This window comes from Pogona vitticeps, chromosome 3 (genome assembly GCF_051106095.1).
Source record: "Pogona vitticeps strain Pit_001003342236 chromosome 3, PviZW2.1, whole genome shotgun sequence".
NCBI lineage: Eukaryota > Metazoa > Chordata > Lepidosauria > Squamata > Agamidae > Pogona > Pogona vitticeps.
The window spans coordinates 223593439-223621122 of record NC_135785.1 but is presented as its reverse complement, the minus strand read 5'-3'; the positions used below and the strand labels follow the sequence as shown (position 1 = coordinate 223621122).

General features: G+C 39.1%; 1 protein-coding gene across 5 annotated transcripts in view; it reads left to right on the top strand.

The window, feature by feature from the left end:
• EPHA3 (EPH receptor A3) overlaps positions 1–27684 on the top strand; it is a 277193-nt gene that overhangs the window by 86235 nt on the left and 163274 nt on the right. For 4 of the 5 annotated variants that reach the window (XM_078389833.1, XM_072993965.2, XM_072993966.2 and 1 more), the window contains exon 3: positions 26473–27133. In XM_078389833.1, coding sequence (XP_078245959.1) covers positions 26473–27133 — 661 coding nt within the window. Of the gene's footprint in view, positions 1–23389; positions 23479–26472; positions 27134–27684 lie in introns of those variants that run through there. The other variant, XM_072993967.2, reaches the window with a different exon arrangement.

The following is a 27684-nucleotide window of genomic DNA, read 5'->3' as shown; positions in this document are numbered from 1 at the left end:
GGGTTTTGAGAATAAGAAAACATCAAATGCATAATCAGTCAATCTTACATATCAAGTATATAAACATCTAATCTATTCATGTTCCAATAAAGGTTCATCTTTCTTCTTCTTTTTCTTCTTCTTCTTCTTTTGACTATTTTGTCTATGTATTAACCTCTTTAGCTTTCAACTTATACGTGTAATACAGCTTAAATCTATGTTATTCCCACAGCATCAGAACACCAGGGCCAATTGTGAAATATATCCCCTCTTTCACCCTCCTTTTTTCTTGAGAATACACTCAGCAGACCCAAAATAATATAAATCCTGCTCTCCCCTCCCCTTTCCTCCCTGTGCTTGTTTTGTTTCTACGACTCTTTTTTCTTCCATATTTTAAAAGGGGAAACAATATCATTCAAAGTTTGCTTTTCAACCTCAATTTCCTTATCTGCTATCGCTACATCTCTTACTGGGTGGTCCTCCATCCCTTGTATATTATCTGATATCTTCATCAATACAACCGGTTCTGAGATCTCTTTTTGGTGTAATTTAACCTCTGCTACCTTCCCTCCCCTAGAGCCTCCAATCACGTCTTCCATCTGGTCAATATAATAATTTACCTGCATGAATTTTTGCAACGGTGACATCTGAAAAGAGGTTTTCCAGTCTAGCCACCGATCTGTAATTTTCTCAGGGGGAGGTTCCATTTTCTGTTTCCACTATTTTCACATAAAATTCCCTCTCCCCTTTACCCCAGTATGCATCCAATATTTCTAATATTTCACCTTGCAACTATACCATATTAGCAATAAGATAGCAGGTACATTCAAGTAAGAGATGAAATCTAAAACATAAATCTCTCAAGTGTAGTCCAGTCCTTTTACACGTTGCTAATATCTTCAGACCGGTTGCTTCTTCTTTTCCTCTTCTCCAAGTTTGTTTTAACCTTCACCCGGCAAGACTCTATTATTAGAATGTCATTTGTCAAGATCCCAGTTCAGTTCAAACCACATAGCCCCCAGTTCACAGCTCACAGTCTGTTTCTTCCTTTTACTTCCAAAGACTTCCTTCTCCTCCCCCGAACAGGGAGATCCAGCAATCAGAGTCCCGGTAATATATTATCCACGGAAAGCAGAGTCCCACACAGTCTAAAAATATATAACCACAGAGGAAAAGGGGTCCAAAGTGAACAGCTTGCAACAGAATTTATTTTTTCAAGGCCCGTCAGTTGATTCTTCCAGAGTTATTTTTCCTCCTTTAATGGAGACACGAGCTATTTCTGCCTGGCTGTTCCTTTAGAAATAACTCGACCTTCAGCTTGGGTAAAGCTGGAATGCTAGGAATGCCGCTCCTTATCTCATTTGGTCATAAATTTGCACACAATCACTTGTTCTTCATTTAATGAGGTTTTTCATAGAACAAGGGCTTCCAGTTACTTTGATGTATACTTTTGCCGTGCTTCTGTTTTCTTATTCTCGGCGAACGGAGCTGTCTTTGGCTAGTTGCCAAAAATGGCGCCCATCTTCGTCTGTGCTGATGTGAATTTCCAGAAGAAAGACAAGTTGCTGCCCAATCTTCTAACTTCTGTGGCTCACCAGCTGCTGCAGAAGGGTCTCTCCTGACTCTTCCTTGCCCCTCCAATTTCTGGAAGGGTCCCAGACCGAAGTGGTTCTAGCTTTCCCCGGGAGCTATTCCCGAGAGCTGCTAGCTTCACCAAGACGAAGCTCCTCCTCCAATTAGGTGATAAATTTTACTTACTGCTCCCTTCCTCAAAGCATATTTCTGCATGTCTTCATGTGATGATAGAAATTGTTTATATTTAGCATATCTGTACCATTTTAGTTTATTAGTTTGAAGTTTAACTATAATCTGATCCTTTGATCTCATTTTAATCATCCAATCCTTCAATCTGGCAACTTTTTAAATTCTTAAACAAATCAGCTAAACCCTTCAAGTTTGCTGGGAAATTTTCTACTACAGTCACTAATTTTAGTGAAGTAAAGGGTCACTTGTCCCAGCTACTGCCAACCTAGCAGTTTGAAAGCATGTAAATGCGAGTAGATAAATAGGTACCACCACGGTGGGAAGATAATGGCTTTTTGTGTCTTGTCATGCTGGCCACCTGGCCATGGAAACTGTCTATGGACAAACACTGGCTCTATGGCTTGGAGACAGGGATGAGCACCGCGCCCTGGAGTCGGACACGACTGGACTAAATGTCAAGGGGAGACTTTACATTTAAAGGGACATAACTTCTTTTTATATCTGTTCCAGCCATTTAACATATTTCTTTAAAAAAGGGTTATTCACCAGACTTAAGCTTGAGTCACCAGATAGTACTTGAATAACATAGATTAAAACTAGGATGTAAATGTAAGTTAAAACCTGGAGGGCAATCAAATAGAAGAAAAGCCGAAATTCAAGTTGATATTGCAACATGAATAGATTGGATGTCAGTACATTTTGGGTTCTCCCTCCCCTTCCCTTTTTCTCCCCTCATATCCCCCTTACCTCATCCCAAGTTGTTAATAAAAAGGATTATTGTACTTCTTGTTACTACATTAAACAAATATTTTTCAATACTCCCATTTATTTCTTGAGGATTCCATATTGCACCCAATTAACAAAGGAAGCTTTGTTATATATAATATCTCCAATAAATCTTAATTGATTCGCTATATAATTTTATATATTAGGGATACCTAAACCTCCATTTTGAGCCTTATACTAATAACTTTTATTTATTCTTGAGTACATAGGGTTTCTATATCTGTGCTTTCCGATATCCACAGAGCAGCATCTTGGAACCGATATGCTGCAGATACCATGGGCCTACTGTACTTATATGCATACAGAACATAGATGGCAACTTTACACAGGTCCCCTGTCCCCATATGTTGGTACAACAACCCTTTACAGTGGACTTGGCTAAAAGGTGGCCCAAGGAAACCAAGAAAGCTTTGTGACCAAGCAAAGATTTGAACTTCTCCAACAACCCTGTGTTTGTGCTAAACTGGTTCTCCAAGATTAGTCTAAATATATAAATGGTGCAAAGGGTGAAATATGCTGGTAGAGAAAAAATGCAACTATGAATGTATGTGATTTTCATAATATGCCAATTAGCATACTATGCATATTCAAATGCCAAGATTTATGGTGCTAGGACATGGCAGCCATAGACATACGGTATTTAATATTTTTCTATTAAGAAGCCTTTTAGCTGCTAAGGGGTGATATCTTTTTGAAAATTAGAGGCAGTCAGTACACACAAGGGATAAAAGTTCTATTTATTAATAAAGGATGTGCAGACAAATAGAATGCACAAACACTGTGAGGACCATAAATTAGAAAACTGAAACATCAAACTTGTAGAAGCTTCAGATGGATGCTTAACAACATCCCTAAATTAGGACTGATTCTCACTTTGCATTTTGTACTTGGCAGGATTGTATCTTATTATTTTTCAACTTAGAATCAGCAGCCAGGAAAAGATATTGTTGCTGTTTTGAGCTTTTTTAGAAGCTGCACATGGTTAATTCTATGCAGACCTGCCCTTCATGCTTGACAGGACAGGTATGTCTATCGTTTCTGGGCATGCAGCCTGGGTACAGCTAAAATCATCCATCATGAGTAGTGTGTTTTGTACTTAAAATCAAGACCAGCATGAAACCATGTGATCTTAAATGGATAAACTTGGTTTCTTTTGTTTCTGTCCTGCTTTTTGAGAGCATAGAGTGAATGCTCCTTCCCAGCTCAGGGTGTAAAGACCAGAAAAGGGTGTGTGAGGTTGATAATTTCATGAGACCATTGAAAGGCATTCTTGTGAAAAATGTGTTGTGATTTTAAAAGAGAAGAGGGCAAGCTGTGCCCCTTGAGGTGCATCCAACATCTCTTAGGGAGATCCCTCCTCATTGCAACTTTTAAATATAACCGTATATCTTAGAATTCACCAATTACATAAATGTACCTCCAATGTACAGTGGTGCCTCGCTTAACGAGTGCACCGTTTAACGAAAAATCCGTATAGCGATCCCTTTTTGGGGATCACTATACGGATCAGCCCCAATCGCCGCACTCGCTTTGCGACGATTGGGGCTCCGGCGGCCATTTTGGAGCCGCCGAACAGCTGATCGGCGGCTCCAAAATGGCCGCCGCATGACCCGAAATGGCCCCTATCAGCGTTTTCGCGCCCTCCCCTTGCTTAGGGAGGTCGCGAAAACGCTGCGGGGGGGCATTTCGGGCCATCCGCGGCCGATCGGCGGCTCCAAAATGGCCGCCGGAGCGAAAACATCGCTGGAGGGGGTAAGTTTACACACTTATTGGAACGCATTAAACTAAGTTTAATGCGTTCCAATAGGTTTTCCTGCCCCGCACAGCGATGTTTTCGTATAGCGAAGGTTAATCCGGAACGGATTAACCTCGCTATACGGGGCACCACTGTATTTTCTTCTGCTCTAAAGCAATGCTTCCCAACCTTTGGTCCCCATATGTTCTTGGACTACATTTCACAGAAATTCTGGCTAGCACAGCTAGGGCTTCGGTCTTTTGGGAGTTTTGGTCCAAGAACATACAGGGACCCAAAGTTGGGAACCATTGCCTGATAGTACAACAAAGCCCAGAGTATCTCCCAGTACACTATGGGTTGTGGCCATTCTATCAGTGTAGAGGTCACGTATCCATCCTCTAGCAAACAGAATCATTAAAAAAAACCTCGGGTTCCTTCCTGATCTTTTGAAGGGAAATAATATATCATAGTAGGAAGATAGGCAAATACCAAAAGAGTGTTGGCTATATCCTGGGAAAAATGTTTGAAAGAAATATCAGTTTAAATTACTAATTTATGTCCCTTTGTGTGTTTCCTATATAACTATGTATACGTCTTTGGGATTTCAGACTTTCCTAACACATGTTGTTGTGTGCGTGCATATTGATCATCTCTGTTTGCTAGCATAATAAATGTTTTCATAAGAAACTTTGCATCACACATCTTGACATATTTTCAAGAGAAAAGTCTTCACATTGTACAGTATACTGGGTATGATTCGTGGATGTTGAAGTCCATCTTTATCTTGAGGGCCACATATTACTTATCCTTGCTCTAGATCAGTGGTTCCCAACCTGTTTTACTCCCTTTTATAATAGCCAAGTAATCTGTGCCCTTTCAGCCACATTTACATAGAAAGGCATTTTTAATGGGATAAAGTCATAAAGTCATCCCTTCTCGGAAAGTTGAGGCTTCTTCTCCCTCCCCCTCACCCACCCACCCTCCAGCCTGTTTTTCATACTTAAACATAGATGTTAACTTTAATATCCTGCTCTGAAAGGTCAAGGAAGAAATTATTAAACAAGGGCTACTACAACACATATAAGGTGACCTCTGACTCACCTGAAAACACTTTGCAATCCTCTTGGGTGTCACAACCCCCAGGCTGGCAAACACTGCTCTAGATAATAAACTGGTGATATGATGTACTCTATTTCCTTTTCTTTTGGAGAACAGTGGCCTGCTTTTGGATTTATTTATTTATGTATTTATTTATTTTGGAAGAAACAGCCAGTTATTAACTATGTTGCTTTTTGAGTCTTCTTTTGTGGAGATAATGCAGGAACCCTTCGTTAAGCCAAACCCGTACAGAGTCTATGCAGTTATTGTTTTACAGGCTCCTTTCTTTCCCTTGTCCACCATTTGTTTGGTTCTTTATGGTGATAACCAGTCAAAGCAGTTGCCAGCCAAACAATGCTTCATTAACATGACAGCTGGACTGACTTGTTGAGATTCTTCTCCACACCTCCAAAGACATACAAGTGAGCTGTTGCTATGCTCTCACCTTGCATCCCCAGTAAAATCTTACACATCCCACATTTGTTACCTAACAAAGAACGTGGTGATGGATTATTCTGGACTGAAAACCCCAGTGAATGAAAAATCCCAGTGGAGTAGTTTCAGTTGGGATTCTATGCCTTAACACCCCATACTGTAGTTTTCTTGTCAAGTATCCTCGTTTGAAACTTTGGCAGAATTATTGTCAGCATCAATAGACCCAGCTTATGACTTCAGAAGTAACCTTCCAGTTCCAGTCACTGTTGGACCATAGAGAAGTACAGTAGAACTGGGTCCAGAATTAATCTGCTGAGGTAGATACTACTGAAGGTTATGACAGACCTTAACAGTGAGGGCTGTGTTAAACTGGCAGAGGAGAGTCATTTTGGAAGCAGAATCAACCAACTGTGGACCACTATCTCACTGTTGTCCCATGGAAATCTGTGAACTCTATGAGCACCTGTAATCTGAATGCCTCTTTGCGGGAAAATATGTAAGTTATCTCTCTGGACACAACAAAGACTTATTCATAATAACCCTTTCCTTCCCATATCTGAAATAAGTCAGGAATATAACTGTGTTGCTGTGGTTCACAGCTCTGCCCCTTGTCTGTCAATATTCCATCTTTATCAACAATAACCACCAAATGATAAAATATACAGCCAATTTTTTCCTCTAAAGTTGTGAAAGAAGCTCAAACATTATGAATTGGTAGGATCTAGAATGCCAAAGGGCTATCTTGGACCAAGGGCTGTAATTAATTCTGCATTATCTGTCTGTGCTATTCATTTTTACCATATATTTAGAATGGATTGTATAGTTACCTGCTCCATAAGATGAGGGACTATATTAGTTAATTTAATTTGTTTATTTTTTAAATGAAAAGCTGCCTTGTCTTTGAGAAAGATTTAATAAGAGAGAAAATCCTAACCATGGAGCAACATATAGAGAAATGAGAAGTACATTGAGTCAGAAATAAGGTTTGTATTGCAAGAACAAAAAAGTGAATTTGTCTTTTTAAGCATAACTAGATAAAACTATTTTACACTGAATCCACTTTTAATATTAATATGACACCCATTTCTACAAGGTAGAACAAACTTTGTTTTACTAAACAGTGGTGTGAAGGGGGACAGTTTACCTTGCTTTTACAAGGTGCTTTTGCCTCTTGAAATTTCTTCCCTGGTTCCTGGCAAAAGTTAGGTTTCCGTCAGCAAAACTTACTTCACAGACAGATCTAAAAGAACTGTACAAGTAAAATAAAAAATGTGGAGGGGGAATGGCAAAGTTTTCGAAAAAAAAGATACGTGAGAGCCAAAGCACTCCCCCGCCCCCAGAATTTCCCCATTCTGTCAGCAAAACACATTGAGAAAAGTGAGTTGTAAAAGCGTCCAAACAAGATGTAATGCAAGAAGATTTGAGATACTTTCTTGAGGTTCTTAAACTAGGAATGGGAGCTTTTGAACTAGGGACAGGAAAATCTGTCAGTTCTGCTTTCTCACTTGTTTGATTTCTTTTAACTCATGTTAATTTTCTTCCAAAATCTGAAGAAATCGGTGACTGGTAAATTTTTGGAAAACCAAACTGAAACAAGGTTATCAATTTTTTTTGTTCTGGCCAAATTTAATATGTAGCCCTAAATCAGTATAGGGAAGAACCCTATTGTATTTTCCTTCTACGTCTGTTCAAAACAAGGAATATCTTAAGGGGACAATAAGGAGGTGACAGCCTTAATTCATCATGAATATGCTTGGATAATCAGAGATTCATAACCAGTTAGATTCCTAACAGTTCATCAGCTTTTAGAAATAAAGTACTTTAAACTCTGGGCCTGTATGGCTGGATATGTATGTTTTCAGTTTCTCTTGCATTTGAATTTTTAAAAGCACAAATTCTTTTCAATTTTTGGTAAATAAAACAAAACAGAACTGAACTGAAACGGGAAGCCTTGAAATACACACTTCAAGGTGTCTTGAAGATACAAATATAGCTTAAGGAGAGCAAACGATTAATACTCCCTTTTAAATAAGAGAGAATACTGTATAATGAGCTTCCACTAAAAAAGAGAATTCCTTATCTTACATTAGATGGGGTTACTTTCTGACATCTGAGAGTTTAATTCAGATCAAATGTGTTTGGTGGTCTTGTCTCAAGCCCCTGAGATTGAGTCGTCTTTATCAGAAACACAAATAATGTGACAAGTAGTAACTCAGAGGCTAACCTTTGACCAGGCGGACCCCAAGGGACTAAGATAGTCTGAAGGTTAAACCACCTCCTGTCCTTGGAGGAGTACTCCTCCTTTGCTGTCGAGGTCATAGGCAGGACATGATGGAAGTTTGCGTCGCTACCTACGTGAGGTCTGACTGGTGTGCAAATAGAGACTTTCTTTATAGTCTCGTGATGTCTGTAGTTTTACTAGGGAGGCACAATTCATCAAAAAGCCAAACAATGGCATCTTTGTGTGGTTTTCCCCTCTGCTCTTCCACTCCCTTGTGCAGGCTCACACGCAGAGGAAAGAGCTAAGCACACTTGTAGAAACACGGTCCCAGCAGGGCTACAATTTTTTTTTGAGCCCTGCGTTAGTAAAAAAGCAAAGCAAAAAAAAAAAAAGTATCTGGTGTGCCCCTCCTTCCTTTTTGACCTTGATACAATGTCTGACAATTCCTGTGTGAGAGTAGATTAGATCCTTTTTTAATCCTGCAAAATTCAATATATGGATAACTTGAAAATATGAAGACCAGTCAGCCAACTATTGAAAACAAACAACCATAGTACTGCACTTTTAGCTTGTTTTATATCAAGTCTCATGATGCTAGAATATTAATAGTGGCATAAATTGGAATTTGTTTCTTTTGTTTTAAAATTTTCAGTTGGGCAGACAATTCAGAACACTGACTTTCTGTCCTTTCAATGCACTGTTACAGTGGGGTCTTGACTTAAGAACGGCTCGAGTTAAGAACATTTTGACTTAAGAACCACTCTCATAGGAAAATATTGACTTGACTTACATACTTAGATTTGAGTTAAGAACTGAAAAAAACACCATGTGGGAGGCAGGGAAAGTGCAAAATTGGAACTTTCAGTTAACTATTGGCCAGTGAAAAGGGTGCCTGTCTGCTTCCTCACTCCTCCCAGCATTTAGAGAGTGGATTGGGAGACAGTCTTCAGACTGCCTGGTACTGTACTGCCTGGACTGTATTTTCCCTGCCTTCCCTGAACCTTTCTTGACCTAAGAAAAAAAAAGAAACAATATATCCTCCTCTAGTGGTCGAAGGCAGAATAGCAGCTTCCCATTAGTTTCTATGGACGGAAAAGAGCAGATACGGATCAAATGGTTTTCAATGCATTCCTACGGGAAATGCAGATTAGACCTGAGAACTTTTTGACTTGAGAACCGCCTTCCAATATGGATTAAGTTCTCAAGTCAAGACCCCACTGTATATTTTTATCAGGATGTACAGAGAGCACTTTTTTCTTGTTACGCTAGACGTAGTTATTTTTCTCTTTCTCTCCCTCTCTCCTTCCACTTTAGCCTGATGTAAGGCACACAAAGCAGGTCCTCCTATTTTATGTCAACATTTAACTAAGTATATTAAGCACTCAGTGGAAGGATGTGTGCACGCGCAGGAGTGGGCCAATGGCCAATTGAACTGCGCAGTGTTTTTGCTTACCTGGCCCCCGGGGAGAAGCAAGCAACCCGGGCCACGTGACCTTTTTGGCGGGAACCAGTGCTACTTAAGGTAGCGCTGGTTTGTAGTCTTCCTCTTTCGATTCTGGCACCCACCCGCCCACCCTCTTTCTAGTCTGTCTTTTGGGGTCGCCTGTTGTGGGGCCGGATAGGAATTTTTGACCTCTATCCTGATTGGCATTGGATGGGGGGATTTTTCGCCTATCCCACACTGGAAAAAGGTTGGTTGGCATTTGATGGTGGTTTTTTATAATCGGTCACACTGGCGGGTAGTGCGGGAATAACTAGTTGTCACGGTGTCTCCCTTTTGTAATTATCATAAAGCAAACAGCGCGTCAGTTCTGACGGTTCTGCGGATCGTGCGATTACAGGGCCGAAGGCAGCTGATGCGCTGGACCACTTGCGGACCAAAGGTCATCAAATACGATGGCTAGAGGTCTGGGGTGTTTAATTGAGGCCTTCCAGGTTCCTCCGGTCGTTAGACAGTTGGAACCTGGGGCCTGGGACTCGCCCATTGACTGATATGGAATTATTTGGCGTTATTTCCCCGCACTACCGCAGGCCCCCTCAATTTTGGAATTGGTTTATTTGGTGGCATTTAATTTGGTTTAATAAAGTGTGGCCCATATTTAAATCCAAAGAATGGTTGTCTTGCGTCTTCATTTCGGGGCCTGGGGGAGCAAATTATGGTTTTCATGTGGGTTTAGTATGTTATTTTATTATTGTTTGTGGCTTGATTATGCGATTTTTTAAAACCAAGTGGTAAAGTGGTTTAGGAATACAAAGCAAAAGGAAAAGTGTGCTGTTAAATGAATAAAACAGTCCTTAGTACCATGTTTCATCACATCTCAGAGTCATGGTTATATCTACCATTAAGCAGTGTGAGATGGCTGTTTCAAACAGGAAATGATAAGAAGTTGGCAAATTGAGTTGCTTGTGTGAGGCAGCCCATTTTGCATAGTCCTTAAGTGAGCCTGTTACCTTCAGGTAAGCTGGATGACATTGTACCATTATCAGTGCTATAGTGAAAGTCAAAGACCTGTTAGCTTTTGTGCACAAAATGTAGAGGAGCATCATCTTATCCTTCACCTCAGACATCCAATTGTCTTGGGACTACACTGCCTAGGTTAGAGGACAAAGAAGGTGTATAAAGAGTTATAGTCATTATTTCCCCCCCTTCTCATTGAGGCATTAGAGATAGACCAAATTTTTTTTGGGGGGGGAGGGAACCCTCAGTTATCAAAATGTGTGAATATTTGTTTTGCATTTTGTAAGTGTATCATCTGATCTTCTTTCCTAATTTTTTAACAGATGAGTTCTCTTTATTTTGATTTGAAGAAAGACTGGTCTTTAAAAGAAAACCTGCTTTCATGCCAAGAGACAGCAAATTCTCTGATACTCATATGCATGCTTGTGTATAGTCTGATACGGAGAATCATAGAATTCACTTTAGTTTCTATAGCCCAATCTTAATGACATGGGACTGAGAAGCTGGGGGGGAAGGTATAATAGACTGGCCTTTACATATTATTTTTCCTTCCATTATATTAAAAACATGTCAAACAATCTAACCATTTATCTTAGACCTCCAAGGCCTAAATTATTTTGCTTTGGCATTAAGCACAATATAGTGTTTAGGCTTATGCTAAATTTCTTTTGCAAACATGATAAACACATGGATTTAATTTTAATGTGGCAGAAGAAGAGACAGAACTTCACAGAAGTCCTCTAAAAGAAGAGAGACATGTAGGTTCTCTTCCAGCATGTTCACTACCAGAATATGCATTACAATTCAGCCGAGAAACTCATTGCCCGCAAATAAGAAGCCCTGCAAGACATCTCCCTGGATAATTTTTAAGCCTTGTGAGATTCCTCACCCCTGTTCAAGAGTGAGACAAGGAACACTATTTTTCAAAAGTGAGACAAGGAACACTATTTTTTACTCAAGGTTTTCAAGGTTTTTATTCCAATTTTCCATAATGTACAGTTACTGTCTGCACAAAAGCTGTGTCCTTTCCTTTTGAGAAACAAAGCATACACAAACAAGAACCACAAGATGACTGGTTAATCAGCTAAAAGAAGCAAACACTACCCACAATGTTTTGATCCTTGAAAGCATTTATACCTTTTGCATTCATTTCATTAAAGCATTATTTGCACGGAAGCTTAATTTGTCTAGTTTTTGTTGACATGGATAAAAAAGGTTCTAAATTTCATTGTCCTTCTTTTCTCTTGTTGAGATCACAAAATGTCATACCCTGTTGCAATGCAAGGAAAATACTTTTGCAGGGAAGCATTGATAAAAGGGAAAGTTCTCCAGTTGTGTGAAAAAGCCTGGTGTAGTAATACCCTGTACCACCAAGCATATTCAGTTCTTGTGTTCTGAATGTGTGAGGAGGTCTGTGGACTCTATAGCCCTGTCACAGGTGAATAGATTGATGTTCTAGTCCTGTTCAGGCATTCTTACTGTCAGAGTGGTCCTGACCCGACCAGATAGGCGGGATATAAATTAAATAAATAAATAAATAAAATAAATAATTAAACATTAAAAGAGGGAGCACTCTCATGTCTTGACCTAAAAATCAGAAGCTAATTTTCCTAGAGACGCTCCACACAACGAAGAATACCAGTTTTCTAATATTCTTGCTTGTGGGGAGTGCCATGTGAACAAATACCTCTTTTCAAACTCATTGATCATTACATGAGCTAAGCAACATACAGGGCTGTGTAATACACGCACACACACACACTCTTTCTGTCTCACATACACACACATATGCATGCATGCGCGTGCACATGTGTGCGTGTGCGCACACCCACACCCACACCCACACACTTTGCTCTTGTTTGTGTCAAGAGATCAGGCAGCAGAAAAAAAGACCAAGTTAAATATGTAGTTGGGCAGGATTTGTGAGCATATTTGTATTTGTGTTTCTTTCGTTATAGGACTGCCGATTATATTTATTAGCTCTAAATATTAAACAGCTGGCAGAATTCCATTGTATATAAATAAGACATTTGAGACTTGGAAGCAAGCCATTACAGATACAGCCAGCTGGTGCTTTTTTACAGCTTTATTTCAGTACAGCATTAAGGAATCTCACTGTACATTTGATGCTGTTTAAAATGACAATAGGAAAATATGTATTCAGCTGAGATTTCTGAAATGAATTCCATTGTGTATATTCAGTTTGAAAGTAGATAGATAAAAGAAATGATATATTGTGCACCTGTTTGATGTAACTCCATTCTTTATTTCAGGGACTAAGAACGCCCAAAGCTAAAACTAAGCAGAATTTACTACAACACTGAATTGTGATTGTGGTGGCTTGGTGACTGTGATTGGGTTCATTTGGTGGTAATAGCAGTTCTCCCTTTTTCTCTGTGAGTAACAGCAGGAGACAGATTTTTCTTAACTAAACTATTTATATTGTAAGGAGGGGAGGGATGAACGACAACTTCAGTAGGTCCAACAGGACGGTTAAACAACGGTAAATCATTCCATATAACATCAGAGTCATTAGTAACAACAGTTTCCTTTAATGTGGCACTATCCCAAATTTCTTCTGATTGGTCGGTTTTCGCATATGTACTCTGCACCATGCATATGGTCCCACAACAAGGATGTCTGGGCCAATCCCCCTTGTGTGGGCTCACTCCCATGGGGATAGGATCCAGACATGCCACCTTCCTCCAAAGACCCTTCCCCCATGGTTAAACATATACCGTCCATTCTAGTGGATCTAATTCTCTTAATTGCACTTCTTTTCCTGTAGAGATTGGTCCTAGAAGGACTTCCCACCTCTCTCAAGACCTCTCTCTGCACTCTGTGGCACTTCAAAAACATAAAGTTTATATTCATTTCTTAGATCCAGCTTTAACTCAGTCTTACGCTTTCCTTGCTCTCTTTCTCCCTCCAGTCTCCTTTTCTCCTCCTCCACCACTACTGCCAAGCTTGCTAATGAACCCCAACTCCTTCCTATTCCTATTTTCTCCCCCCACTTTTCCATTACCAAAAGACCTTCCGCCATTGGTGGTCCTATTTCCCTCTCTTTTCTCTCTTCTTCTCCTGTGGTTTGAACAGGCTCCAAAGTCATATCAACGATTCCTGGGTTTGCTTTTTTGTTGATCGCTTCCATCTGAGCAGGAGGAGGGGATGGCTCACTTTCTCATTTAATTTCTTTAAAATGGTCCTTCTTCACAGTGACCAAGCAGGAAGAACACACACACCCAAATTAGGGTGGGTGTGTTTGTGTGCCCCAATGATGAATCACCTATGTTTTTGACTTTATCCTTCAAGCCTTATGCAGTTAAATGAATCACTCACTTATGTTCTCCATTGATCAATGTAGAGAGATTTGAATCCTTCTTGCTTGTAGGATGTGTATCGATATTGCCTTCATATGCCTACAATGGATGTTTTGCTGAGGTTTTTTGTTTCTTCTGGGCTTTCTTTTTGTCTCCTCGCCACATGACCTGGGGGTGGGGCCTAGGGGGTGGGACTTTCTGCTTTAAAAGAGTGTGTCCCAGGACCCTGGACCCTTTCCCCTGGGAAGCTGGGCTGAGGGTGAAGGCCAGGTATGTTTGAATGGATGTTTTGCTGAGGTTTTTTTTTCCTTCTGGGCTTTCTTTTTGTCTCCTCGCCACATGACCTGGGGGTGGGGCCTAGAGAGTGGGACTTTCTGCTTTAAAAGAGTGTGTCCCAGGACCCTGGACCCTTTTCCCTGGAAAGCTGGGGTGAGGGTGAAGGCCAGGTATGTTTGAATGGATATTTTGCTGAGGTTTTTTTTTCTTCTGGGCTTTCTTTTTGTCTCCTCGCCACATGGCCTGGGGGTGGGGCCTAGGGGGTAGGATTTTCTGCTTTAAAAGAGTGTGTCCCAGGACCCTGAACCCTTTTCCCTGGGAAGCTGGGCTGAGGGTGAAGGCCAGGTATGTTTGAATGGATGTTTTGCTGAGGTTTTTTTTTTTCCTTCTGGGCTTTCTTTTTGTCTCCTCGCCACATGACCTGGGGGTGGGGCCTAGAGAGTGGGACTTTCTGCTTTAAAAGAGTGTGTCCCAGGACCCTGGACCCTTTTCCCTGGAAAGCTGGGGTGAGGGTGAAGGCCAGGTATGTTTGAATGGATATTTTGCTGAGGTTTTTTTTTCTTCTGGGCTTTCTTTTTGTCTCCTCGCCACATGGCCTGGGGGTGGGGCCTAGGGGATGGGACTTTCTGCTTTAAAAGAGCGTGTCCCAGGACCGCGCGCTGAAATTATCAAATTCTATCTCTGGCCTTAATATGGTAAATAGGAAAGCCAATTAGATTTGCATAAGCCTGGGAGACAGGAAAGTTTTAAGGGTCAGATCATACTTTCGCACTATTAAAGAGCAGGCCGGGTAGGTGGGGCTCGTCAGCCATGGAAGGCAGCCCATCTAGGAGAAGGAAAACTCCGATTTCAAACCTCCACTGCCTTGTGGCTATATCCACTCATGGAAAACGCTTCAGGAGTTAACCTAGAGGCAAAATCCGGAGCTGGAGTCCTGAAGGCAGCTCGTGTTATTCTGCCAACTCCTGCGACGTTGCTGGAACCAGTCGTATTGGCTCTTGCCTTTCCATTGGACCATTTCAGCAATGTGGAGAGGGGGGGATCTGCTGCTTGGGTAACAGCTTATCCTCCATATTACTTTACCCGGGCTTCATGCTCTGGAGAAGACACTCCTTGATTCAGAGCATGTTACCATAGTCTCTCTAGACTGAAGGATGCCTATCTATGCCTACAAAATGCCATTTGTACTGTATGTTCCAGTGTAACATAAAATTATCTTCGTTAGAAAGGATAATGAAAAAAATACAGTGTTTTTCCTCTTTTCATTATATTTCCCCACAGTATGTTGATCAGGATCAGAGTTACTACCCCTTCAGCTTTAAAACAAGCCATTGGGCCTTCCCCACCTTGTTTTATCCACAATCACCCGCTGAACAGTTTTGCAAAACCAGAAAATAACTTCTTGTAATTTCTTTTTTCATTTCTGGGTGTTGATAAAGGGAGACTAAACATTGATCCCTAGTCCCCTGGTCTTTTTACCTAAGCTCAAGGAAGATATTCTATGCAATATTTGGAATCAGAACTATAATATAAATGTGAGCCAGGCTGAAAAAGACTTGGGGGCTGCAGAGCCAAAGCCTGGGAATTTGATTCCCCACTGTGCCTCCCAGGACATGAACCGGCCTATGTAGCCTTGGGCAAGCTGCACAGTTCCAGAGCAACCCCCCCCCCCCCAGAGTTAGGGACTGGTAAACCACGTCTGAGTACTCTATGTTATTAAAAACCCCTGGAATGGGGGGAAATAACTTGACAGCATGTAATTATAGTTCTTAGTGAGACTAAATCCAGTTTTATTCTTTAGTCTTATCTACACCACATACAAGGACGTAGTGGCACTGCGGGTTAAACCACAGAAACCTCTCTGCGGCAAGGTTAAAAGACCAGCAGTCGTGAGATCAAATCCACGCGATGGAGTGAGCTCTCCTTGCTTGTCCCAGCTCCTGCCAACCTATCAGTCTGAAAGCGTGTAAAAATGCGAGTAAATAAATAGGTACCACCTCAGTGGGAAGATAATGGCATTCCGTGTCTAGTCGTGCTGGCCATGTGACCACGGAAACTGTCTACAGACAAACACCAGCTCTATGTCTTGGAAACGGGGATGAGCACTGCGCCTTAGAGTCAGAAACGACTGGACTAAATGTCAAGGGAACCTTTACCTTTACCTAGACTACATTTAGTACTATCCGATGCAGGGGTAGGGAAGGACAGTGCAGATTAAAATCTTGCCACACTTCTTCTCAAAGTATGTGTAGTATCAATTAGTGTTCAGAGCCATGAAGATGTGCTTTTTTCCTAATGCATAGAACAAAATTGGAACATCTGTTCTTGATCTTGGCTTGAGATGCCCACCTGTTGCCTTCCCCTCTGACCCTGACATCCCACATTCATTAGATCCCATCACTGCATGGATGCCAGCATTCATTGTAGGCTGCTGCCTGGCAGTTTTTCAGAAAGACTTTTGACTTCCTTCTGGCGGGGCCAGATGCAACATTTAGGAATTGGACATGGAAAACCTCTTCTCGGAAACCAATAGCCATGCTGGTTGGGTTTTTCTGTGAGATGTGGTTTAAAAACGGACTTATTCACAGCTATTTGAGAGCCCTGTGTTTGAAAAGTTATTTGAGATTTGTCTTTTGCTTTAGATGTCGCTCAGATGTACCTCACAAAAGTTTACACTGAGGAAATCCTTTTAGTCTTTAAGGTCCCAAAATATTCTTTCCTATATTTGCTGTGACAGTGTTGCATGGCAACACATCTGAAAATTTCTCTTTTACAAAACCCACCAAGATTGTTATTGTTGCTATTATTATTTTTAGTCATAGATAGGTAGGTAGGTAGGTAGGTAGGTAGGTAGGTAGGTAGGTAGGTAGGTAGGTAGGTAGGTAGGTAGGTAGGTAGGTAGGTAGGTAGGTAGGTAGGTAGGTAGGTAGGTAGGTAGGTAGGTAGGTAGGTAGGTTGGTTGGTTGGTTGGTTGGTTGGTTGATTGATTGATTGATTGATTGATTGATTTAAGGCAATCAAAAGTTGATTAAGAGTCATAATGTTTTCACGCGTGGTGTCTGTAATGCAAGAACTCTTTACAGGACATTTCATAGAACAGAACTGATTATCTAAATAGATGTTGAAAAGCAAAGCGGAATGGGTAAGTCTGCATTCTCCACCCCTCACCCCCAGTTTACAATATCTTACTGAATGCAACCAAATATAGCAGAAACAGCTAAAATTCTGAGTGTTGTATCAACTGCTCTCTACTGTGATGTGTCTGCTGCCTGAGTGAGTTCATAAGGTGATGTAAAGTAATTGCACTGACAACAAGAATGGCATGCAATTCCGACTCCCTCCCCCTTCCAGAATAAGTGATGATACGTCTGCTTCCAACTGTGTATCTGGAGCTTGTTAGCACATGTAGCAATCTTCATATTATATCAATATCTCCCCATCCGATTGCCATTTTTCTTTTCATATTTTTCTCAGCCGCATGTGCACAGTATGTTTTCTATAGACTTGTCAGGTTCAGTTAAGTTCAGTCTATATTTTGTCGCCAACTGCTACCGAAACATAAGTCTGATATGAATATGGGGATAATTGGAAGGAGTCATACTGTCAGCTTATGGCAAATGTACAGTCCTGTTGCAAAGATTGAAACACTTTAAATTCTGAAAACATTGTTTGCTTCTTTCAGTAAAAAAAGGATGCAAATATTAATAAAAGAACTTACAGGAATTCTTTTGTGTCAGTTTAGTTTCTTAGAGCTATGGTTCCGATTTTGCTTTGACACTTAAATAGTACTTTTTAAGGAAAAAGTGAAAAGATTTATATCCATGCCTTGGCTCAATCCAGTTTAGTTCCAGATGGAACAGGCCCATTGATTCAGTAAGAACCTGGTAAGTCAGCACATACCTATTCAATGAGTATACTCTCTTTGGGACTAACAATAGGATTTAGGTCTTTCTCTTTGGACTACTATGAACTCATCATAATTTTCCTTTTTCTGCACTGCATGTATTTGAATACATTGGAGTGCACATATTAGTCACCCTTCAAAAATAATATTTATGGGAGCAACAAACTCTGACATCTTTTATCCTTCCCTACAACCTCTGTTCTATGATAAGAATACCTCTCTCTCTCTCTCTCAGTGTGTGTGTGTGTGTGTGTGTGTGAGAGAGAGAGAGAGGTATATATTAGTATTTTACCATTAATTTTGGATTACCCAAACTATCACAAGCACTAAAAAGTAATGTTTTTTGTGCCAACAAGTTGCATTATGGCAACCAAAAGATCAGAAGATTTATAAGGGCTGTACAAAGATGATTTGAAAAATACAAGACATAAAATACAGATATCTATGGAACAGCTGGTATGTTGAGAGCTGCATAGAAGGCTTACATAAATAGGCATATTTTCATTATGCAGCTAAAATAACAAAGAGTTGGAATATGCTGAATTTCAGGGGGCAGGCTATTCCACAGAGTAGGTGCCAGTATACTAAACAATAGAGAACAGACCTCTGGAGTGTGTGCTATGACCACATGATGGTCTCAATATGTTCTCCCTTGTTGTTAGGGCTGTGTGCAAGGCTAGAGGATGTAGAAAAGATTATTGCAATTACCATCCAACAACTGTGACAACCTCTTTTCATTTTTTAACTAACTTCTGAAATGGTTGCTCAGTGTAATCCTTCCAGTGGCCTCTAATCATGAAATAGCAGTGCATAATAGAAGATAACAATAGTGGTGACAACTGTTGTCATGATGATTCATTTAATCTAAAGGGAAAGGATAATATGTCCTCCAAGCTTATTTTCCTAGACTTTCATTGCTTTAGAGTACAGAAAATTGCCAGTTTGACAATTTAGCATCAGACGTGATTATGGGTAATTCTTTCACCAAATATACTGCTATGGCGAAAGATTTCCTTGTCATCATTATCCATTCAGGCTCATCACAACCTCTGCCAGAAAAAAATTCAGTCTTCTTTCTTTAATGAAGATTATTTGAACAGGACCTGCTGTAAATTAATGTGCAGTTATCACCTCTCAGTCCTTTCAGAGGCCTTCATATGAGGCTCCTTTGCAACATACCAGCTGTGTTGGTTGATGTCTTTTGCTTAATTTACTCAATTTTACCTTTTAAGTTTTTTTTAACTTTCTAGCTTTGTTAGAAAGCTATTTCTACATACATCTGTACCAGATTATTTTCAATTTCAGTATTCATCCGGGTCAGATTATTTTCCTCTCAGATTAACCAGATGTTTGTTACTATATGACTACAAGTTTAACAAACAGGTGATTTTTAAAAAAGATGAGAGAGAGAGAGAAAGAAAGAGAGAGAGAGAGAAATATCCTCATACTGCAGCAACAAAGAAATTCAGTTTTGTACCAATAAATGTAAAGTGCCAGCTAAAAATGCTGATAAGGAATTCTAAGGAGTTGCATGAAAAGTGAAGATCAGTAACATGTTAACAATCTAGACATCAAAGGGAGTTTAGACTTATTTAACATACAGGGTGGTTTAATGCAATAACTGCATGTAACATTTGGTTTCTTCGGCACATAAAGCTGACATAACAGATACCCTGTTCTTTATCCTTCTCACATCACTTCAGATGTACACTTAGCAATGGTACACAAGCTGGCAGGAGATAATGTTAGTAGCTGTCAGCTGAACTGTGAAAACTCATATCTCCGTACTTGTATGGGTTTTATTATGTGAGACTTCAATTTTACCTTTAGAGATGAAGGGTACTCCATGTTTCTTTTCTTTATTGTTTGTATGATTGTCCTGCTCTGGTTTTGCAGGTACTCATCTAGGACTGGTTAGTGTCTGATTGGTTCCAGTGTTAGCTTCTTTCAGTTTACTTACTTACAACTCCTGCATTCCCCAGCCAACATGGCTATTCTCACTGGGAAGTTCCTGGATGTATAATTCAAAAAAGCAATTTCACAAGATCTGAAAACTCTTAAGAAACTCTACGTTCAGAATTTTGAAAATAAATAAATATCAGAGCAATGGAGATTCCCTAATGTATGGAAATAAGTCTATGTAATTTGGGATCCCAAAATCCAAAATTTGGATGCAGAAAATGAAATGACAATTGGATAGGGAGATTTTGGAGGTTTTTTGCCATGGCTTTTGAGTTGTAAGGCTTCATTAGCACTAAATGCATTCATCTGTAGTGTCTGGAATCTAGCAACCATCATGTATGATTGCTGTGATGGTGGGATATTAAATAGTATGGCCTCTTTAAGCACCCCACCCAAATGATCAAATAATCTGTTGTGTACCAGGAGGCAACATGATTGAAAGTGCTACCAGGGTATGAAATCTCATAAAAAATCCTATCAATAATGAATGAATGTCTTCCCATAATGGGAAGCTATAATATACAAGGCTCTAAGTCAGTTCCAGCATTAAGAACAGCTGGTTCATTAACAGTTTTGAAAGCTCTTTCAGGGTTTACGTGTAGAGTTATTTGTGTAGGGGCCTGAAACAAGTGCAAATACACATCCTTTGTTACAGATAAAATAAAGAGCTTGACACTGTATACAGAAGTGTTTCATGTTAACTGGTATTCTGGGTGTTTTGCTATCCCTGCAAATGGCCCGAAATCTCATTCTGCTATAATTTTACAGGCAATTTGGTCTTCATTACAAATTAATGCCATGATAATAGCTCATTGGTACCATTTATGCTGAACATATAGTAATGTTTCGTTTGTCAAGCAATTTATACATCAGAGTTCACCTCCTTGTGTCAATATAGCAAATTTAAAGATGTCAGGCATTGTAACATCTAACAAATGCACTGAAGGATCTGTGTTGAATTTTATTGCAGTCACATTACTTCATGATATACCTATATGGTTATATGATAAAATAACTCAATTTTAATTCTGATGTATTAAAGCAAAGCAAGTGTGCTGCTTATATATCGCCCCATAGCGCTTCAAGCACTCTCTGGGTGGTTTACAAGTTAATTATGCAGGCTGCACATTCCCCCCCCCCCATGAGCTGGGTACTCATTTTACCAACCTCAGAAAGATAGAAGGCTGAGTCAATCTTGAGACGGCTACCTGGGATTGAACCCCGGGTCATGAGCACAGTTTTGGCTGCAGTACAATAGTTTAACCACTGCGCCATGAAGCTCTTCTTTAGAGAGCCTAAAAAGAATGTCTGTTTTGATTTGCATTGCATTAATGTATAATTACTTTTATATATAATTACTTTTAAATATAATTACTTTTCTGAAAATAGGCTGTCTTCAAGCTTCCAAAAGATAATACACAACAATGTTGCAATTTAAAAAACATGACAAACTTTAATTTTAAAACAGAAGTTACGTACAAATGAGGAAAAACCCTCCGCAGTTTAGTAGACAATTTATTGCAGAAAATATTTACTGCAGAGTTCTACAAACTTTCTCCATGAAGCCATGTTAATTCTACTGTCACACACCAGGCACAGTGTTGCTACCGAGCACACTTTAACCATGTTGTAAAGCAATAATTCTTAACAGTGGCTCCTAAATAATGAACTATCAATGCCTCTGTAACAGCCAGTGACCACACAAAGTCACTAGGAGTTGGCAATAGTGAACTAATACCTGTACATCTCACATACCTTAAATACTTTGTTTAGTGTTGCCTTAATGGCTCATAACAACAAGTACAATAAGTAACTCTCTAGATAGTTGTTTCTTTTGCTGCATTTCAATAAAAATACACAAAGAGTGTTGACATGTAATTGAGGCATAATTTTAATGGGCTCAGAGATGTTCTCTTTAATTGTGATAAATGCCAGCTTCTGTGTAAGTAATTTACATTTAGCTAATGGGGCTTACTTTATAATTTTGTTGTAAATACAATTTGAGGACCACAATCCAACGTTTAGTTAAGAAAGTTTGTAGGGGTTGAGATTAATGCAATGTGTAATAGATTTATATGCAATTAACTCAACATTGCTTTTTGAGTTAATCTGCTTTCTCCTGTAAATATGTTTTCAAATGCAACTTATGTGACAGCAGGATGGGAGTCTTTTGGATTAAATTATCTCATTTTAGAGACATAGTCTCTTTTAGGACCTACTTTTGTGTGCGTACTTTTTAAAAACCTTTAATTTCTCTGCAGAGTGGAAATTATGACAATAAAATCAGTATACTATTCATCTGTTGATTCAATAGGTCTACTGCAGTTGGAACTAGCAATTGAATTTAGACCATTAGTACTAAAAGATGGTAGAAAAATCTATTTAGGATTGAGACTCGTATATCTATACTGTATTTTGAAAGAGCCAGTGTGAGATACGGATGATCGGCACAATTCATCTGTCTCTGACCCATGCCTCTTGTTACAATATGATGATAGGGACACTGTTTGGCATCTCCCCCTCAATTTTACTGTAGTCGTATTAAAAACTGTGGAGGAGTAGATTGAAATGTGCTTTTAAAAACATAAAATATATTAATAAATGCACACTTAGGGAAGAAATATGTTTATGTAGGTTGTGGAAAAATGATTTCAATGAACATTTTTATATAGGAAATTTCATACATATTTAAAAATACACATGAATGTGGAAAGAGGACAGGAAGGACTTATGAGTGAATACCTATGCAACAGACAACAACAGAAAATAAGACGGTCAATAAGTAGTGTGAAATCAATGTTTATTAAGCTAGCTTAGTTTAGATAGATTTATGGATGTACCATCATAGAAGACGTTTCAATTTATTCTACTCCTTCAGGAGATAAACAATTCTTGATAATTATGCCATTTCTATTATTAAAAAAATTCAGTTTCAAGCTGATTGATTGATTGATTTTATATACAGCCTTATAGTGCTTGCTGCACCACTCCTTGAATATTTCACATGCTTCAAATACCTCAAATATCTGGGTACTGGTGAAAATATGTCCATTGAAACCTTGGAGGCTTTGAATAGTTTTGAATGACAGAGATGTACTGAAGACAGACTGTAAGACCAAATTAATTAGTATTTGGTAAATGTTATTCATAGGCTAGAAAGTTACTGGCCATGCTGTCTGAGGGATTCCGGGAGAGGGACTTATAAGGCTTTCATTGTTGAATAGTGTAAGTTGTGGACTTTGTAATCAAAAGAAAGGCATTTTACCTGTGAGAGAGATCCACTGAACTCAATGGAGCTCTGAAAACAGGTGTGTGATTTACAAATTAAATGGATATTAGATTGTGCTGCAAGTCTTTGAATCAGTGGGTTTACCAAAGTCTTTGCAGGTGTTAAATCAATCCAATATGTATAGACAGAGCCTCTTGTGGAAAAAAAATCAACATAAAAAAGGCAACACTACATTTTCAAATTTGTTTTCCATAATTGTACCAACCTAGAAAGAAGGAAGGAGGGACAATGCTAGCTGCAAATTGTTTAAGGTAATACGAATGACAATATTTAATGCCTAACATGTGGAATATGGGGGAATATTAAAGGAGTGTTGTTGCTTGTTCCCTCTTAACTCTGACTGTTGAGAAATGTAATGGAAAATGCTGGTCTTTTATATACCTTTCACTGCATTTTCATTACCTGCTAGTCTTGCTAAGATCAGATCAAGGACTGAGCAAAACATGGACATATTTGTCTTGTACTCCAGTGATATGGCCTATCACTCTAAGGAGAGACAAAATAGTGCTTTCAAAGTAGATAGCAGTGTTTAATAAAACACATGGACAGTAAGGCCATTGCTGGGCAGGAAATTAATTTTTCCCTGTTTAATAAATAAGGTTGTCTTTGTAAAACTATGTCTCTTGTTTTCTTTTTTTCTGTCTTTGTTTCTATAAATCCTGCCATGCTGTGTTTTAACGGCATTAAAAACATAATATACAATGGATTAATAGACACACATTTGAAATATTTTGTTTGAATCTATCACATTTGAATTTGTCAGATGATGCTTATTAGGGAGTGTAATGACAGCATGTTTCAAGCATCAGTATAAGCCTTAAGGATACATAGGCACCTTGTCCATCATAATGTAAACGCAGAGAATACCGATATTTTAAAAACAAATATTTAATTAGTTGTCAGTCTTCAAAAATATGAAGATTAAAGCATTTGTAAAAATAACAAAGTATTCTTGCCACACTTTAAATTTTAACAGATGTTTTGTGGCCAAAGTTATACCCAAGTAGAACTCTCTTCATCAGGTTTCTGTTGGAGCTGAGGTGTAGGAGATGAAAAGTGGTCCATATTTACATGCACAGTTTGTTATGCAAATAGAGGAGGGACACGTTGCAAACAAGGAGTGGATTCTTAGTCTTGCATAAAATATTACCTAACTGAAGTCCAATTGATTTCACTGTGTCAGCTCTGACCAAAGAGATGTGATAATTTCTCAGTCTTGTTACAGTGGGGTCTCGACTTACGAACTTAATCCATATTGGAAGGCAGTTCTCAGGTCGAAAAGTTCTTAAGTCGAATCTGCATTTCCCATAGGAATGCATTGAAAACCATTTAATCCGTATCTGCTCTTTTCCGTCCATAGAAACTAATGGGAAGCTGCTATTCTGCCTTCTGCCACTAGAGGGGGATATTTTTTCCTTTTTTCCTTTTAACCTAAGATGACTCAGCTTTTAAAAAAAAGGAAAAAAAGAGTTTGTAACTCGAATCTAAGTTCGTAAGTCGAGTCCATATATTCCTATGAGAGCGGTTCGTAAGTCGAAACGTTCGTATGTCGAGCCGTTCGTAAGTCGAGACCCCACTGTATGTTTCCCCAAATCCCATCCATTTTCTCACTCTGTCCTTGATGTATTTCAGGCTGAAAATCTTTTTTTTTTTTTTCCTTTGCAAAGTAATTCCTGGTCTACCCTTGACATTAAAATGAAAAGTGCCCATTTTTTATACATGTTTAAGTGCCACATGTTCTTATACAGGATTTGTATTTTAAAAACGTATATATTTACAACTGGTCATATGTTTAAACTGAACTTATTGCTATGAGCAATTTGGAAAGTAGGATGCACATTGTCTTATAGTGAATTTTGGGAGATTATTATTTTTTTTAAAAAAAAACAAAAACCTCAAAGAAATTTGTTTCTGACCCTAATGAGGATCCAAGCCAGGGGATCTAAAAGGCCATGAAATGCAACTATGCTGTAAGTCTGTGACATTTCTATTCAAAACCAAAATATATACAGGATAAGAACAGAAACTAACCACAGTGTCACATGCTGATAATATAATCTCTCTAGTGTTGCAATGTTAATTTAAACTCTATAAAGAGAGGAAAACCCATGGTCCCAGTTAAGATGTTAATGAACAGGATTCTAATTGCTGATAATTTCTAGTTCAGTAGTTTGACACAGGAGGGTCCTTTTCAAGTTTTTAAAAAATGTGTTTTGGATTTTTTGAACAAATTGAATTAGGGGGCTACATCAATGCGTGACTGCTGGGATATTGAAGCATTCACCTACTGTTTAAAAAGTCAGATGTGTTACTAAACTCTTTTATAGTCTAACCTTAGTTGAGTGGACTGCTTGAACTTTATGGTTTTATAACCCACCATTTTAAATTTTAAAATGCTTTGATAGTCATTTAAAAAGAACATACAGTTACAGTTTAAAAACACCAATGATCAATAATTTTAAAAAAATAAATAAAATTAAAACAGAAAAGATAACTATCTGTGTACTTTCTCTTTATGTATGAGACTAATCCTTTAAGAATTCAAGACAGTGAATTAACTAATCCCTGTGAGCATTAACCCCTTAGTGTGTGCTTCTTTTAGTTGCTTAAATCTGAAGTCCTAAGAATGACTGACCAATTAATGAAAGTTTACTAAGAGTTGATTTACACACACGCATGCACACATGTGTTTGCACACATATACAAGTGTATAGTACAGCTCTCTTGCAAGTACGCAATAGAGCAAACAGCATAATTTAATCCCCTCCCCATGAAAATTACCTATCAGTGGAATTCTGGCATGTGATGGGAAATGATTCTAGGTATCCTTCTCTCTGCCTTATCAACCTATCACTTTCAACATGTTAGGTTATTTTTAAAATGTAAACATGCTAGCCAGTCCTGCATTTTAAAGTATTATGATACCGTTCACAGGCAGCTATGCCCTTTGTTTTTGTAAAAGTGTGTATTGCCTATATAACTCTTCTGAATCTCTTATACCTGTGGTTCCCAACCTTGGGTAGCCCAGATATTATCAGACTACAATTCCCAAGAGCATCCACCACCAGCTGTGTTGGCCAGGGTTTCTGGAAGTTGCAGTCCAAAAACATCTGGGGACCCAAGGTTGGGAACACTGTGTTAGACAACCAAGAAGATACCAGATCATCATTTAACCAATTGACTGATTTTTACTGCTTGTTTGTAGCTAAATCTATCATGAATAATTTTATATTTACATTTTCCAGTGGGAAGAAATAAGTGGTGTTGATGAGAACTATACTCCAATCAGAACCTACCAGGTTTGCAACGTAATGGACCACAGTCAGAACAACTGGCTGAGGACAAATTGGATACCGCGTAACTCAGCTCAGAAGATCTACGTGGAGCTTAAGTTTACCCTGAGGGACTGCAATAGCATTCCACTAGTTTTGGGCACTTGCAAGGAGACTTTTAATCTGTATTATATGGAATCAGATGATGACCATTCGGTCAAGTTTAGAGAACACCAGTTTACAAAGATTGATACTATTGCTGCTGATGAGAGCTTCACTCAGATGGATCTTGGGGATCGAATCCTTAAACTGAATACTGAGGTTCGTGAAGTAGGACCTGTCAGCAAGAAGGGATTTTACTTGGCTTTTCAAGACGTGGGAGCATGTGTTGCCTTAGTATCAGTGCGAGTGTACTTCAAAAAGTGCCCTTTCACTGTAAAGAACCTGGCCATGTTTCCAGACACAGTACCAATGGATTCCCAGTCGTTGGTGGAAGTGCGGGGTTCTTGTGTTAATCATTCCAAAGAGGAAGACCCACCCAAGATGTACTGCAGTACAGAAGGTGAATGGCTAGTTCCCATAGGGAAGTGCTTGTGTAATGCTGGCTATGAAGAAAGAGATTATGCCTGCCAAGGTAATGTTTATGTACTAACTTCCATGTTTTTATCGTTTGCTGATTGACTTCCTCTGCTTTAAAGTGCTTTGAAAAGCAAATGAGAGGACAAATGTGCAATGATTTGTAAAGCGAATTCTTACATGCATCTGAAGCCAAAGGATTAGCTGGTTGGCTTACATGAATGGCAACTGCACTGTTAGGCAAGTGGTGCAACGTTTGGAAGCAAATTAAGCTATCTCTGTAAATACCCGTTGCATACTAATTTGCACAAGTCAGTGTGCAGTAGATAATGTCTATGAAGATTTCTTACACAGTTTGCCTCTGTGCTGCTTGTGTAACTGCACAACACATTTCAATTATGCAGTCTATCAAGGATTAGCAGGCATGACCACACATGTTGTGTCACGCACACCCCTGTGATTTATGGATGGGGAAAGAAGGTCATGTCAGTTATTTAGGAACACAGCAGTATGACCTCTGATATGATGTATGTATAATTGCTTTCAAGTGAGATGTTTATATTCTTAGTATGCGCCCTTAGAAGCAAATGATGGAAAATGTGAGTGAAT